The sequence below is a fragment of the Chlamydotis macqueenii genome, chromosome 16, assembly GCF_036417535.1.
Source record: "Chlamydotis macqueenii isolate bChlMac1 chromosome 16, bChlMac1.mat, whole genome shotgun sequence".
Classification (NCBI taxonomy): Eukaryota; Metazoa; Chordata; class Aves; order Otidiformes; family Otididae; genus Chlamydotis; species Chlamydotis macqueenii.
The window spans coordinates 12,704,530-12,721,546 of record NC_141571.1 but is presented as its reverse complement, the minus strand read 5'-3'; the positions used below and the strand labels follow the sequence as shown (position 1 = coordinate 12,721,546).

General features: G+C 41.5%; 1 protein-coding gene across 1 annotated transcript in view; it reads right to left on the bottom strand.

The window, feature by feature from the left end:
• The window catches only part of CDH4 (cadherin 4), a 445,447-nt gene that overhangs the window by 155,348 nt on the left and 273,082 nt on the right, over nucleotides 1-17,017 (bottom strand). Inside the window, exon 4 of the mRNA XM_086760833.1 lies at nucleotides 4,344-4,520. Within this exon, the coding sequence (XP_086616959.1) occupies nucleotides 4,344-4,520 (177 nt within the window). The remainder of the gene's footprint in view (nucleotides 1-4,343; nucleotides 4,521-17,017) is intronic.

The following is a 17,017-nucleotide window of genomic DNA, read 5'->3' as shown; positions in this document are numbered from 1 at the left end:
GGATGGGCTACAGCACACAAACAGGCTGTGGAGCTCTTGAGTGAGCTACCAACTTTTTTCATATCAAGTATCCAGTTTCACCATATAGCTTAACATATGCTAAACCCACCCGTGAGTCCACCACAGGGATTTCTGGTGTGCTAGAAGGAGCTCTCGCTCCATTAACATGCACTGTGCCACACGAAACCCAACCGATCAACAACACCTCTGCTAAGAAGCAACGAAAGAGTCTTCAGGTATATTATATTCCGTCAACTTTCCAAACCACTTCAGGACTTTCTGATTAAATTTACATAAAATGCATCCTTCCTTCTTATTCCCTGTTATACACATTAGATTATTTCTAGTATTCTTGTATCTGACATTACCAGTGCTCGGATATGAGAGAACATGCTGTGTCTGTAGCATGCAATCAAGGCAGTTTATAAGAGCACTGAGATCCTGTCTCGGTCATCCTCTGTGGATTTTGATGCCAGTGTAATGAGAATGAACAAATTATTTACTGTAAGAGATCTTACAGGCAAACACCGCATTTTTCAGTTCCAAGATTAATAAAGGCAAACTGGAAAAACTGGGGTCTGTGCAGATCAAGTCAGAGACAGGGGGCTCAGGAGAGCTCTAGAAAGGTCCTGTAGACAAAGTTGGAAGTTTGGAGTGTTGGTAAGGGTTGCAGTCCCTGACAGAGGAGCCTGGTACCTAAGTGTGCCATCACCAAAGGCCATTTCTGCACAGGACTGTTGGTCTTTCAAAGGAATGCTCTTCATGCAGTCCCAGCGAGATGGGCCAAGACGTCAGCCTTGAAAACTGACTCAATATTCCCGTAAGAAGGTTAGAGACTTGCATGTGGATCCAAAACTGAGATACTTTTTGAAGTTCAAAAGAGGATGAAATACAAGATTAGCTAATAGATAATCAGATAATAGATAATTAAGAATTAGCTACACATGTAGCTAAAAAGGATGAGTCAGTAAGAAAATAGATGGTACTCATCAGGGATGCAACCATTTAATACAGGATCTTAGTTGATCAGTGTGCCTGCATGAGTCATTTGCTTGGGGAAGGAGGGGGATTTCATATTGTTTCTGTATTTTTAATAGGCATTTTTATGGACCTCATAGTTATAATAATCACAGTATCTGACAATTAGTAATGAAATTATCCCTACTACAGTAAAATATTTCACATCATGTAAAATATTCCTAATACAGAGGTGGAAGTGAAGCATAAGGAAATTAAACCCAAGATTTTAATAAGTGTTTGCAAAATAAATAAGTATACATCAATAAAATTTGATAACTGTTTGCTCAGCTCAAAGACAAAACCAAAATTTCCAAAACATTTTTATACTAAAACCCCCTATTTTTAGCTTATACCTGTCAGATGTTTATTTGAACTCTTTGAAGAATAAGTAAATTTTTTTTCTGCAGCCAAAACTAATCAGAAATCCCTATTATTATTTTTTACATATTATTTTTCTGAAATGCATTTCTAGTTAGTGTGGCTGATGCACATGAACAGACACGGATGTTCCTTTGAAAGAAAAAGCCCTGTAATTAACAGAGGGGTTTTTTGGCAGCAATAATGTTGTAAAACGTCTTCCTTTTTTCTTAAAACTTTTTCATTTAATGTATTTTATCAGAATGAAATGGTTTAATGAGCAGAGAATTATAGTTGATCCCAGCTGAACCAGATAGGGCTGCATTTCGAGGTATGTGGCTCCCATCAAGCTGCATTCACCTTTGCCATGATTTAAACTTCATTCAGGCACAGCCTTGCTAAAAATACTGACAAGTAACTAATCAACTTCCATAAAATGGAATTTTTCCCTTCACAATAGGAAGCAGGAGTAGGAGGGAACCCAAAAGATTTGCCTATGCATTTCAAATTAGTCTGACCTATAAAAACGCAAACAGCAAGTGGTACTATGAAAATGTACTTCTGGTAGGGCTTTCTGGTTTTTTTAACGTTCAGATTTTTCATGCCGTCCCTTCCTCTCCTTGGAGAAAACCAGCATCAAAGATACCATAACGGAGGGACTGGTTTCCATTAGTTATACCTATGACATGTAAGCTCGAGCAGGGCTCTCCAGACCAAAACAAGTTCAGTGTCCAGGAACTTGCATTAGGTTTGAACGCTTTATATAAAGGAGCAAAGAAAACTGTGACAGACTTCGTTCTGTACAAATGGGATCTGAGCTGCAACTTCACATGTGCACTTCTAGCTCCAGTTTGTGAGCAGATGGACACAAAAATATTCAGCACCCAGTGAGCCAAAGCATGGGAAATCAGATCAAAATTGTTACCTAGATCTAGGAGACAGCAGAATGCTCCAGGGCAATCTGAAGATTATGTGGATGGAAATAATCGGATAGCGCTGGTCTTTGAAGATGTTGATTTGTCCTATTCTGGATAATTAAAGAACAAAGTCTAACAGAGGAAGCTGTAACTCCTGCTAGGAATCACCCAAGCTTCTCGTGCCAGCAAACAGAGCAGATGCTGCAGATGAGCAGAAACTCAACCCAAGCCTGAAACATCAGGGGCCTCACACTTAATCAAGTTGGCTCTTTGTATGATATTCCCTGTCACTACGATACTTTCTGTATATCAGGTGAAAGGGAAAGGAGCCCTTTGCAAGCTGGTTTTTTTCTTTTCCATCCCATTTTTTACTTCGTTCTCAGTGTTTCCTCTAGCATCTGTATTTCAAAACTGCAATGGAACATATTGCTGACAATCTGGGAGCTCTGCCTTTCCATCAGCTGGGTTATCTTTCCAAGGTTACTGGTAGTTTAAGTGATGAATATAAATTCTTCTGTAACTATACAAAATTTATTATTTGTCACTTTCATGAATACTGTAGTTTTGCATTCCTGAGTCTTTCTTTTTCATCTCCAGACTATAGGGGGAAAAAGTGCCACAGAGATTTCCGTCCTTATAAATCAACAAGCTTGCTGTGGTAAGGTGGTGCCAAGTTGTCCTCTCGCTGTCTAGTCAGAGCTCAAAAGAAATCAGCAGGCAGTGGGACAGGGCATAAGTTCATTTTGCAAGTACTCCACTTATTTTTCACAGGAATCCAGGAATTAATCTAAATTATTTATCTGATTTAGGAAGATATGTCTGACACATCAGGTTATTCTCCTCTTCAGACATTTCTTCTACTTAGTAGCACAACACGTTAATGGGTCACACCATACCCAACACCACTGACCACATGAAGACTCCTTGGATTCCCTCCCCATTTTTGCAGGATAGATATAAAAACATTTCCACCTGGTACTTTTTAAATTCCTTCCTGTCCCTAAATGGACACAGAAATTACACCAGCAATTCAAGTGCACCCAATACTTGGTCAAGTCAGTCATTGCATGAGTCATTGCAAGGTTCACCCGAACTTCTAAAGGACTTGGCAAGCTCCTCTCTTCCTCCCAGACAAGAGTCATGCAGAAGAGTATCAGATAATCACTGTCACACAGGTAACGATGACAGCTCATTTAAATCCAGGCACTGTTTCAGGCAACCAGGTGAACTTCCTGAGAAGGGATGCCAATGACATACCACTGTTGCTCAAAATAAATCCTGAAATTTTATAGTTGTCACCATTTTCTTCCAAAGGAAGAGTTGTAAAAGTCTGCCAGGGAATTCTTTTTTTTTACAGCTAATCTTTCTGCCTTGCCAAAAAATGAAACCAGCACCCGCAAGAGGAATAGCAACATGTATTTATATTTTGCTAACACTTATCAACAGCAATAATGTATCAACCAAATGTGTCTGTCAAAGGCCCCTTTTCCCTTCTTTCTCTTTTCCTGTCATCCAACAATCATCACAGAAAAGCACGTGGGTAAACTTCATCTCAGAGATCATCCTTGTAAAGAAAGAAAGTAGGAACATGCAGAGGCTGAGGGATCCATCTGCAGCAGCGGCAGGCAGCCAACCTCCTCGAGCCCCGCCACGCATCTGTCCTCCGCCTCTGCGAAGGAAGGGAAGGATGCAGCACCCCCTCGTCGCTGGGTGTCACCAAGCCTGGCTTTACACCTGCAGCCGTTTTCTGGATGAGAGCATGGGCAGAGTGCCACCTTGGCAGCAACGCCGGCGTCTCTGGAGGGACTGGCTGGAAGGAGGCGATTAGGCTCCCGTTCAGCTGGGGGAGGGAAAACTGGGGCAAGTCGCTCTGGAAAAGAAACGTTTCGGCAGCATATAAAAGGCAACTTTTCTTACACCAAGTAGGGAGAGCAGAGAGCCGGCGCTTCAAGCCAGACTTCCCATGCCATGAGCTTGGACCACACCACTAGCCCAACTGTGAGATCACCATCATTATTATTATTATTTCTGTTTCTTTTTTTCACTTACCCGAACCAGCTGCTGCGGAAAGGGTCCTCTGGAGTTTTCCGGCACGTTGATGGGCGGGATGACCCAGTCTCGCTTTTGCCGCCGCAGCCCGTTAGCACTCTGATGCTGGCGCCACGGGAGCAGAGTGTCGCTTTGCTGCTGTGCCAGCTCTCCGGGCACACTCTTCCTTCCTTTTGGCTGTTTTGGAAACAAGAAAGCAAAACCAGTTAGTTTCCTCCTCGCTTTTTAGGACTTCTCCTAGCAGCAGCTCTTCCCTGCGTGCAAACGGTCACACATAACTGCGAAAATTATTGTTATTAACATGATATATTTCTGCATCACAGCAACACAATATGCTTTACTCCACTGCCACTTCATTTTTCACAAATATATGGAGCTGTCACTCTCAAATCAAGATGCCTCCCAGAATATATCGTCTTCATTACACCAGCTGCAGGGAGCTTCAGCAGCACATTGTGGTAGAGAAGTTTCTGCAAATTTCTATTAAATGCAACCTACCAGAACACACACAAAAAAGGAGAAAATTCCTTGGCAGCCTATGTCATGGGCCTGGTGTTAGAGCATGAAGTTACCCTGCTCCTTGGCATTAACGGTGCTACGGTGACCTGCAGCCTGTGGATCTGCAGATGCGTCCTGCCAAACCCAACAAACCACAGCCAGAGGGAGAGCCGGCTCCATGGCTGCAAAGGTGAATTAATTCAACTCCTTAGTGCTTCATGAGGAATGACCTTTTTATAAAAGCTGGTTTTGAACACAAATCCCAAATACACATCTCCCCAGACAGCCTGGGAAGCATAGCACATCTCAGTCAGTAAACAATTTTAATTATTTGGGGTGCTTTTGAATCCTTCTTTGTGATTTATTTTTTTTTTTAAACTACAGATTCTGCCCAGGGGAAACTTTGGTTTTGGTCACATTAACAACGCTGTGGCTTGAAAATGGAAACAGTGAAACCATGTTTTGGACTTAAAGAGTCTTGTTCATCATTAGAAAATTTCTCCTTACAGAATGATGAATCAATGGAATGTAGATTTGGAGAGGCTCTTCAGAGGTTATCCAGTCTAGAAAAGATAATTAACAAAGACAAGCTTTTTTTACCATATGGTGACCTGCATTTCCGACAGAAAATGTTTAAACTTCCATAAATTAGAAAGATGGTAAGCCACATTCTTTTAAATTGAGTTAAGAACCAGTGGGAACACCGTTCCCTGAATTTTACAATTCTCAGCTATTTTTCTCAAAAAAAACCCACCTAAAAACCCACGCCCCAAAACCCAAGAACACTGTAGGAAATCCCAGCAAAGCATTTTTTGAGGTTCCTGCAATTTTAAGCCACATTCATTTTAGTCCTACTTCAAATGTACAAACTCAAACATCTTACAAAGGTTTCCAAGTGTTTATCTGCAGGCACTGTTCTCAGTGGGGACCATCACTTCGGGGTTTATCATTCGATGTAAATCCACCTATTAGCACATTTCAATTCTTGATTTGGTAGTGCAACGAAACAGGCAGCCACCTCAAAATTATACAGTATATGAAATTTAAACAGAATAATAGAACTGAGTGGTGGCTCCATTGCTGTGTGGACCTTCTGGATGTCTAGAGTTGGACACAACAGCAAGGAGGCCGCTCTCACAGCTTGATCGTGGCTCTGATCTGTGCTACCCATGGAGGGCAGACATCCACTGACTGCAACTGTCAGAAGCACTCGTGCAAAAAATGCAGCTATTTTTAAATGAGCCAGTTCCAGAGCTGATTTTTTTTGCAGAACAGACAAATGTGGCCTTTTTCAGTCACACTCATAGGCACATTTCTCAAATCCTCTCTCATGCTAACTCATGCCACCAAGGTGACTGCTGTTTTGTGTTCACCTCAGTGCTGTTTTATACACCTTCAACAAGCATCGGCACTAAGCTGCCGCAAGATCACTACACCGCTGTTCAATATTTAGATGTTGTTCTAAAAATACTCAAGTGAGTATGCAATGAACAAAGAAACAGCATCATGATGTGGCAGTGCGAGACTTTCTTGGGATATTCAGCATGTTGGTAGGTACAGTTGAGCTCATCCTTCCTATGGGATGTAATATACTACATTCAAAATTATATCATCTAAAAAGCGTTTTATCACCAGAAAGGTACCTTTTCCGAACACTGATGAAGACAATGTTATCTAAAGAAGATAATACCCAGAAATGAATGTCACCACGAAACAGGATGACTAGACACAAGCCACAGAAAAGCGGATATCTCCTTTTTTATTTTTTTAATTGGCTCGTGATTCCCAAATGGGGACCCTTTGAGAGCAGGTATTTGGATCAGTTTATATAATTGGCAAGTGAGCGTGGGGACAGATTATGAAAGGATGGTCAAATAATTTGTGCTCTGCTGAGTTTACACAGTGGAATAAGTCTGAACTAAAGACAGACTTGAGAATTAACGTGAATCCCAAAGCTCCATGTATACTGACATAATTAGTGTCAGCTCAGCAAGGCAGCACCAGCCTTTTTAGTCTTTATGAAATATTTGCTGGCAGGTGACTAGACAGTGACTAGCTTGCTTGTCACTCTTGATGATGTTTTCCTACATTAGAATAAATCATCAACATGACTCTGAATTTGGTATGTAAAATTTCAAAAGCGTCTTGCAACGACTTTTTTTTTTTTTTAAAAACAACAGCTCTTTTTTATCTTCATTTGTTGACAATGCATTCTCATGACCTTAATTTCTCTGGTGTTGTTTAAATACGTTGTACATGTTTTCTGCTGTTTAAAAGCTGTGAGACAAATGCAGTAACAAAGTCTGGAGAGTACAAATGCCAGAACTATTCAGATCTCTTACTGAAACATCCAAGAGCATTCCTGGAATAACAGCAACGACTAACCGCGAGCCCCAGAAAACTCTCCTGTACTTTTGAGTTTGCAAAGATTTGAAGTTCAATTCCAAAGGAGAATGTGACACCCAGTTAAATTAATTATAAAATACAGCTTCCAATTCTGTTTTTGCTGAATAACAGTTTTTACTGAGATAACAACTGCTTCTTCTCTCATGGCCTTACTGGCCATATGCTTTCCAGAATCTTAGGCAGAGATGTTCAAAAGACAAAATATTCCTCTACCTCTCGTAGCATCATCAGAGCACAATCTGTCCATAGTCCTCCTCACAATCAAATCGAGCACCTCCACTGCTCCTGCTTTATGGTCCCTTCCCTCCCGTTGCTTTCGTGAGGTGCCATCACCCTCTTACATACGGCAAAAGGACAACAGGCGTTTGGAGCAAAACAGAGAAGACAGTCTGTGAAACACGTGCCCAGTGGAAAATAAAATCCACTCTCTGTTCTGAAAACTACATGGTGACATTTGTAATTGGTTACAACAGGATCAAACGCCAAGCACGAGACATGTGAGCATCGTCTTTGGCAATAGACTGACAATTAAACGAGGATATAAAATAGTCAGATAATTTAGTAATTAACCTGTCTCGTACTTTAGGACACTGACAAGCTAGAGGAATACAGCTGGGGAGAAAACTGATTGCAAACTATAGGACGAAGAAAAAAAGCAGCAGAAAAGACCACGCTGGGATGTAGATTTCTTATGAATTTGGATTCAGTACGATCTAATGCCTTAGCATTCATATGAGGGCAGAATTTTTTAGAGCTTGCTAATGAAGTGATGTAGAGCATGCCGTGCTAGCTGTATTATTTAAAGCCTACATTCTGCAAACCTGGATCAACGCTTTGAGTTGTCCAGTGTCTCTTCCCAGGGGCTTGTGGCCCATAACATACGTATGCACACCACCAACGGGGGCAAACTGTAATGCAGCCATTGCGTCTTCTGCTAATTGAATGCTTATTCTCTGAAAAGTGCAACCACAGTTTTCACTGTGAGCAGTTGTAGGACAGGGGAAGAGTCTCTCGGGGACCGTCCTCTCTGAGTATGATCAAGAAGTCACACTGATGAGCTGAGCATTAACTGCAGTAGAGTGCAGCAGAATCTACCTGTTCTGGTAGATTCCCCTTGCCACTCTTTCAGGATTTTTTGGGGGCTAATTAAAGTAAATAAAAAACACACTGAAGTCAACCAGAAACCTTTCATGGAGATGACAAATCAAGCTCTCAGAAAGCAATGTGAGGTTGAAGGAGGTGCAGTCTCAACTGTAAGGACTGTGCAAAGATCTTTCATCTCAAAGGTTGCTCCACAGAAGGCATGTCCATGTCAGCGACTTCAATGGCATCTTACAGGAGTAATTTCCAATCCCTTTTCAGTCTAGCATTGCATTTAATGATGGTGAACACAACTTGCATTTAGAAGAGGACATGTAGTTAAACTAAGACTCTAAAACCAGATTTTGGAAACCTTATTCCAAACTGGTGAGGCTGCATGGTGCTCCAACTCCATTTACGCCATGGCGCTGAGAGCTCAGGGAAATTCCTGGCCTGCATTTAGCTCTGGCAATAAAAGCCAAGACAGAATAGCTGTCTAGCTAGCGGCTGTCTATGAGCTCCTGCCTCCGTTAGCCCGTGGCTTATCAGTCTTCCACTTGTTGAGAGAACCGGGCTAAACTCAACCCCTACTCACAAAGGAGGTCCAAAAATAATTAACTGAAAGAACAGGACAGGTGGGACAGCTACAGCCCCCAAGCCCCATTTCTGCTCGTGAAAAAAAAAGGCTGCGAGCCACTGACCTTTGACTAGTCCACAAACAAAACCAGTGAGTGTGAAGAAACACCAGCTTCCACCTTCCGCTACACTTAGCAGTAGGCAGCCTCGCCAGCTGGCACGTCTCCCCTCCCAGCCAACCTGCCTCCGATATCCGTCAGCCGCTGGCTACGGAGACATCTGGAAGTTATTATCCAGCAGAGCGTATCACAAACCCATTTACATAATATAATATCATATTTTGTGTTCCTGCTTAGCTGAACATTTTGGATCACTAATGTTTGGGTAAATAAGCCACCATTCCCTGCATATAAATAAGGGTGCGTCTTCGGGTACGTTTGCTGGAGATTATTAATTTTATAGGGCGCAACCCACAAAACGAAATGCTCTAGATTCAGCACTAACATACATTATTCTTGCACTCGGAATAAAAAGTGCCTGCAATCGGAGGAGAGGTAATAAGGCTTTTATTCCCCAAGTATCAAAATTATTTACGATTTAACCTGGGCTTTATTTATACACCAGTCGTCTTATTTTTATAGGATCTTTAACACTTCACACTAGACATTTTTCTGAAAAGAAATAATACTTGGCTTGTTTTCTTTCTAGTGTCACTCCTAGGGTTTAACTGAAGCAATGTGTTTTTAATATACTTTTATTAATACAAAGGGATACAAAGCCACCTTTAGTCCACTGCTCAAACACATCTCCCTTCATCTCCTACATCAATACCCATTTTGAAAACTGGTACCATTTTCTACTAAGGAAAAAAAAATCTATTTAAAAATATTTAATTTGAAGCATTTTTGTTTGTTTCCATGGTAGCTGCGGAAAGGACAGGAGAAAATGATATTTACCAAACAGAAAATAAGACAATGAAAATATAGCTTAGTTCTTTAACAAAGGGAACATGAGCGCGCTGCAAAATAAACATTTGCATGAATTCTGTTCTAAGGAGACAACATTTTGCTGACATCGGGGATGGCAGTGGAGGACGAATAAGTCCTTTTTTTTTCCCAAAATGCACCGTTTCCCTTGGTTTTGATCTTTTAGCAGAGAGAGAGATTTCATTTTATGTTCTCATACAGTATAATGAAAGGGTTGCAGAACAAACAGCAAATTTATTTATTTTAGGGTAATTGATTCTTTCTTATGTAGGTCATTGCAAATTTGCCGAAGTTGGAGACAGGAAAAAAAGTAGTTTTAAGAAGATCTGGCTTTTTCTTTTAGACTTTCATTTATTACAGTCATTTTACGTGAAGGTATCCTCCAAGAACTGCACAGTTAAGGAACCCATAATCTGTTCTTCTCCTTATCCACCTTCTAGAAATCTGTCATGACTATCTATATTAGCTCTATTTACTAATAGTTGTAAGCCGTGGTAAATTTAATCAAAGATAGCTTCGTGTCACGTCCCATGACCATCACAGCATAAACTGCTATTCATGAACAATTTGTGTCAAAGTGCTCTGAAAACCAGTGTTTTTAGCAGCAAGATGTTCCAACGTGCACAGTTCTTCCGCAGGAGCATTAAATTAACGTGTTTGCAGAGAAGCCGCTAATTGACAACGAGACGTGATTTTGGCAGCAGACTTCCACTTTAAAGATAATGAACAGTGTTCAGATACAGAGAAGAACCCCCTCTGCTCCTAAAACCATACTAATAATTTCTGGTGTAAACAGGAATAGAGGGAACCAATCCTGACAGGATATTTCAAGTGCCAAATCAAGCTGTTTGATCATCACGACTCACGAAAGCAAACAGCGGAATCTCAGCATTTGTGACCTTTATCAGATCTGGCTACGTACAGTCAGGGATGTTATGTTTGGTTAGGAACTCATTAAACAAAATTACCTCTCCATTTATAGAAACCATACAATTACAGTATAAAAAATTTTAATTAAATCAGCTAGTTAAGCAAAAATTCATTACTTTCTTTTTTTTTATCAGCTAGCAGAGGGGTTGCATAGACCAGTTCGCATTAGAGTCAATTAGTAAGAAAAATTGTCAGATTTGGCAACTGCATGAGCTTCCAGAACACATCGGCTGATGGGGAAGAAAAAGTTTTACTAAAATCTACCAGAGTTACTGTCTCCAGAGGATGCGAACGAGCCACGTAAAATGCACACACATGCATTGGCCATGCCAAACGCCCCTCTCCCAAGGAGTCTGTGTCAAAGCTGAGCAACCGCCGGCACGGGCACTGCTCCTCGATAGCTGAAAAATGAGGCATGCAGGCAAATTTGAGGTTGTTAAGTATCTGGCTGGCTCTGCAGACTTTGGAAAATTATATCCAACATAACTAAGAAAACGCAATCAGTGTGACTGAGGAATCAAAATGTTCCTTAGTGTTGTAGGGCTGCAAAGGAAGAAAAAAATTGAAGAAGAGTAAGAGGTAAAAGCAGGAAATTTTTAAATAGGGGAACACAATACTCTGGCTTGCCAGTCGGGCAGAAGATCTTTTCTTTACAAAAGACACAGCAGGGCCTTTAGTGGGAAAAGGGAATTAAACGCCAAGTGAAGTCTGGACTCCAGACGAAAGAGACACCCAGTAGCTCTCGGCAAAATCCCAAAGGTTGTCGTCAAAGACTCTTACTCAAAACAACAAATATAGTTTAGGATCTTTGATCAGAAAACCTCCACACAGATAAGGACCATGTGGAGATGGGCTGCAGCTGACACGCAAGCTCATGCCTGGCTTTTCAGGTGGTTGCTGACCAGGTGAGCCCCACTGGGACAGAAGACTTCCCAGGATAATTTAACTGAAATTCAGAGATCATCTGAACTCTCGCACACCTTTACCTTTGGTGAATTTAAGGCTGCAATCTGCTAAGTCACTGGAGCACTTTGCCATATGCTTTGCTTTTGTACTAGGAGAATAAGGATACCGGCAGGCAACACACGCATAAGTTCATTACCGAGATGACATGAAATGCGAAAGGGATCTCTAGGGCGAGGGAGGTTTCGGCTGGGGTGGAGAGGCAGAGCCGTGTTGAAACTTATTCTGCGGCACCACACCATGCTGATGATTAGAGATACCTCCTGGACTGCCCACTGCCTTCAAGATTTCAAACGATCCTCTTCCATTCCCTGGAAGAAACCCACACCAAAGCAGGTACATATCCATCTGCCTTTGCTGGAATCTTCTATGGCTCTCGCAGGTTCCAAGCACATGCGATACTCTTCTTGTCATTGTCAGGCTCAGAATATTGCAAGAGCGAAGAAGATGACATCATCTACAAAACACTGCTCTTGATGTACTTTTCTTTCTCTTTTTAAGGCTTGAACATCTTATCCCAACATGAAAAGTTCTGATGAGGCTGTTTCCTTGTAAAGCTCCCCACATCAACTTGACCTTTTCACATTCCCTTTGTAAGATCTAATCTTGCAGTGCTTCTTAGGTAGGGTTGTTTAAGAAACATCTAAATTATTGTTGTACTCTACCTTCTAGTGTTTACAAAAAGACACTTCTATCTTCAAGTTAATGTCATCCTCATAATTGGAAGAAGCCATACACAATAGCTTCAGAACTACAAGTACTGCTCAAGAGCACGGCTATTAAATTACAGAACACTACGTACTTGTCACCTGTTCAGATACCTACAGGACAGGAATAAAAGTGGTAGATCTCATCATACACTACACAGTAAAAGCTGCTGTTGCACCCTGATATTAGGTCTCTTGTTCCGCACATATCTTGTCAAGAAAAAAGTATGAGATATCTGGGCTAGCAAGCCAAGCTCTTCTACTCAGATAAAACTTGTAACAAATAATTTGAAAAATTGTTCCAAAATACATTTCTTTTGCTTCTAGAACTCATCCCACTACAACTGCTCTTCATCACAGAAAGAAGCAGGAGCAAATCTACCCCTTAAGAAGCCTGTGAAAAATTTTAATCTCATTTCATTTTTCTAAAGCTGTGAGGCTCAAAAGATACTTGAATTAAAATAATAATAATGAATTAAATGTAACAATATTCCTTCTCTTCATAATGTTTGCAAGTAAAAAGATCACAAGAGATGTAAGAGATCACAAGCACCACTGCTACTTTGGCAGAAAGCAAAGCAATTCATTCCGGTACTTCTCCCAGCGCCAGCGTGCGAGCTTGCCCTTTCAAGTTATCCTTTGGTTATTTCAAGAGGCTCTCAAGAAAAGGCTGTTCCTCTTTTATTCCCCAATTCTGGAGTGCACCTAAGCAAACGCTTAAATTTGAACACGCGAACACATCCAATTTATCTCCATTTGCATGAGGAAATGTAAGCGTGTGTTGGATGGGGACAGCATTTGAAACCCTGCTCCTCAGTGGCGGTAAGGTTAGCTCGCTGAGCCCACCCTGCCACGCTGGACACCCACGCCCGGCCGCCTCTCCTCACTCCTCTGGCCAGCAGTGCCGAGGGGGCAGAACGGGACGCAGCTGCGCTATCGGGAACCGCATCCATCACCAAGGACACGGCCTCCAGAAGCTGGAGGAACCAAAGCCCTTCTTTACACTGAGCCTGTAACTACCAAGCTGAGCCGAAGAAAACATAGGTAGACACTCACAGCCCCTAAAAAAGGTTTATTTTAATGGATGTGCCTGCATGAAGCAATTTTTGTCTTTACTCAAACTCATGTTTACACGGAACCGCCAATGGATTACCACAGCAATGATGGTTTTTTTTTTAGAAGATTCAGCCCAAAGTATTTTTTTGGAAGTGGCAGTCAGACTTCAGTAGTTAACGACAAAGAACGTGAAAGCGGAGGTCAAAGGCTTTGATCTGGCAAAGGCAAGGCACACATCACAGGCAGGCAGTACGCAGCAGTCCAAGGGTTTTGTTTTATCAGAAAAAACTTGTATCCGTGTAGGCAGTTCAATCCTTAGGACTTTTTTTTTGTCTGATGGAAGACAGATCCGCAGTGAATTTCACTTACGGATGATCTTTCTAGTATGGCTTTGAGCCTGACCCTTGGTAAGATGCTGACTATTTAAGAACTAAATGCAGCAAGTGCAGAACTCGGAAACTTCCCATAGTGGGCTGATTTTCCAAGGCAATGAGCACCTGTATGTCATATCTTATCTTGGTTACAGCGCAAGGCAATGCGATTCAACACACCTGAAAATCAGGCCAAGTAAGTTCACATGTTTTCACAAACAGCCCTTTCATCTCCTGCAATGATTAAACGCTAGATGTTCAAATTCACCTAAGCATGAGGTCAGACAAGGGCACCTGACATGTCTTCATTAGACTTCCACAATTAACATGAGCAGTTTGACTGGTAACAATTACATGACATTAATTTATCAGTCATCCGCTTTTTCATCTTTTCCACTGATCTGATCTGTTAAAACCCCAAACAATGTCTCCCAAGTTACCTAAAGAAAAAAGAGAAATCTCTGTATGTACCCTCACTGACCGTGATCAGTTGAGGCCGTGTTTCATTGACAAGGATACAGAAATAAAAAAGATACTGGTTGCTGTTTTATTGGACTCAGTTACTGCCCTGGATCCCCCACAGAGGCAGTCAAACTGGACAGCCCCAGTGCAACGACCTAGTACTTAAACTGGGCATAAATATGGCCAGAAAAAGGCAGGGTGACAAATACAGTCCCGTTTCTTCAGCCCCTCTCTAGGGATAACACAGTTCGATGGGATAAACTCCATCACCTGGATGCCATATGTAATATCTCATCCCAACGCAAGGGAAGGAAGGACAGGGAACACATGGGGCACCTCTTTCCCATTTCTTCCGGGTGCACTCACTTGAGAGCGTCAAGACGACCAGGAGCACTGGAAGCACAGCTCCCACCTATGCTGTCATTTTCTTCCATCATGGGAAGGCTACATCTCCATTGCTCCCAGGCCCCGTGCCAGCATCCTGGCCAGCACAGTAACCGAGGGCATAAACAAGATCAGTGCTGAATAAGCCTTTCCTTACCCAGAGACCTTTGTATTTGTGATCAGCAATAAAAGGCTATACTGGGATTTAAAATCTCAGCCAGGTAAAATGCCAGAGATGATTATTTAAAGGCTTTAAATAAATAAAAAAAAATCTGGCTGTAAGAATCAGCTTTTCACATTCATATTGTATGGCTGTGGACCTATACCTGGGTTATGAAAGAAGCGCAAAATAAGATGAGCCATAATAAAACACAAGCTGGGCTTAAGCCAGGATTGTTTTCTGACAGTAGTTCTCTATGTTTTAAATACTAGCTGCATACCCATGCAGTTGTAAGATTTTAATTGCACAGTCCCCAGTGATTTAACATTGCAAAAATTTACATACTTCCATGCTCAGAATTTGAGAAGCTAAGGCAATGAAAAACTTAAGTTGACATAAACAAGACTCAAAGAAAACAACACTTTTTTTTTCCTAAAATAAGTCAATGGCAGCAGACGATTGGCATTCTACATGTACTGAACGTATCCTGTATCTCCAAGCTCTTTTGCTGTGAATTCCTTTCTATGCTGTATTTCTATGATCCTGATTTTAACTCAAGAGGTGAAAACTACAGAAAAATACAAAAACTACTAAAGCAGAAAATGTGCCAGACATGCCTTAACATGCTTAGAACACATACAAGCACTGAAAATTAAAGAGAAGATCAACAGGACAGAGTGGGGGCACAAATTCAGATGGGAAAAGCCAACACGGGGAATGGAGGACGCTGATTCACAAGGAGTGACAAGGAAAAGCTCGGCTGCATGGACTCAGGGTAGAGCGGGATGTGGTGGACAAATGGCACATATCCATCCATCTACTTGGGAAGACTTGAGTTTCTGCAAGTAAGAAACAGAGGACACTCTGAAGACTGAAGTCTTCAGCAATGTCACTGTTCACAGACATAATCTTCATTTTTAGACTTCCAGTTAAATCCATACCCAATTGTTAGAAATAATAGGATGCACCCTTACAAAAGAAGACATTGCATTGCTAATTCCAGATAAATAAAGTCTGGCTTTACTTTGTTTTCTTCTAGAGCATTATCCCACTTAAGTTTATCTTTCATAAACGCTGACACAAGCTACAAGAACTTTTTATTATTTCATAAAAAACTTTTTTTCTTTTCTTTCGTTCTTTCTCTTTCACTTTCCAAATTATACCCACAGGTCCGATTGATAGTTTCAATTGCAACAACAAGCAGCTAGACAAGAACAGTTCAGGAAACTTTATCTTAAGTATTTATTGTTATGCTAGAATATCACTCAGTTTCCTCTGGGGTAATTCAGCACTCCTGTGGGAAATACGTGACCCCATTTGCATTTTCTAATTGAATTGCTATCAGGTTTCCTGCAAGACTGAACAAAAGTTCCTAGAATTACTAACATCACTTTTTTTTAACCAGAAAACAGTTTACATTTAAGTGTTTGCTGGGGAGGAGGGAAAAAAAGGTATGCTTCATGTATCATAAAATACATTTTAAAAATATTTACCTTCTTTGCTATAATTTCATCCCACTAGCATTAAACTTTAATGTAGTAGTTAGCATTCTTTCACTGCAGTGGTTACTGGGGAAAATTTGCAGATTTGCCCAGGTTATTCAGTCATCTAAATCAGCACATTTCTAAGACCACCACTGTGAAGGAGGGGAAACTGTCATTGTACGGGGTCACTCACCATGAAAATGCCAGCTTAGACCAAGAGTAACGACACAGCTGCGGGATGTGAGGCACAGGTATTGGCACCAAAACCTCTGATTTTGCAATGAAAGCACACAAGGGCACAACTGTCCCAACAGGAGTAATTCTGAACAAATCTGCCAATCTGGAAGCACACTGGCCACCACCAAAGCTCTTCCAGCCCCTTAGGCAGACTTACATATTGTGACCATGTATTGCAGCGTTTATCCTCTGTGCCCTCCTGGGAAGGAAACCACTGTCTCCATTCTGCAGGCAGGCTACAGAAGAGTGGGTTTGCTCCCCCCAGAAATTTGCAGCAGAGCAGGGACCTCGCTTCTGGTCCCCCACGACCTCAGCCAACAGTATCCCAACAACGGTGCCTTCTCCTATAACATTTATTCTGTATCAACCTCCAC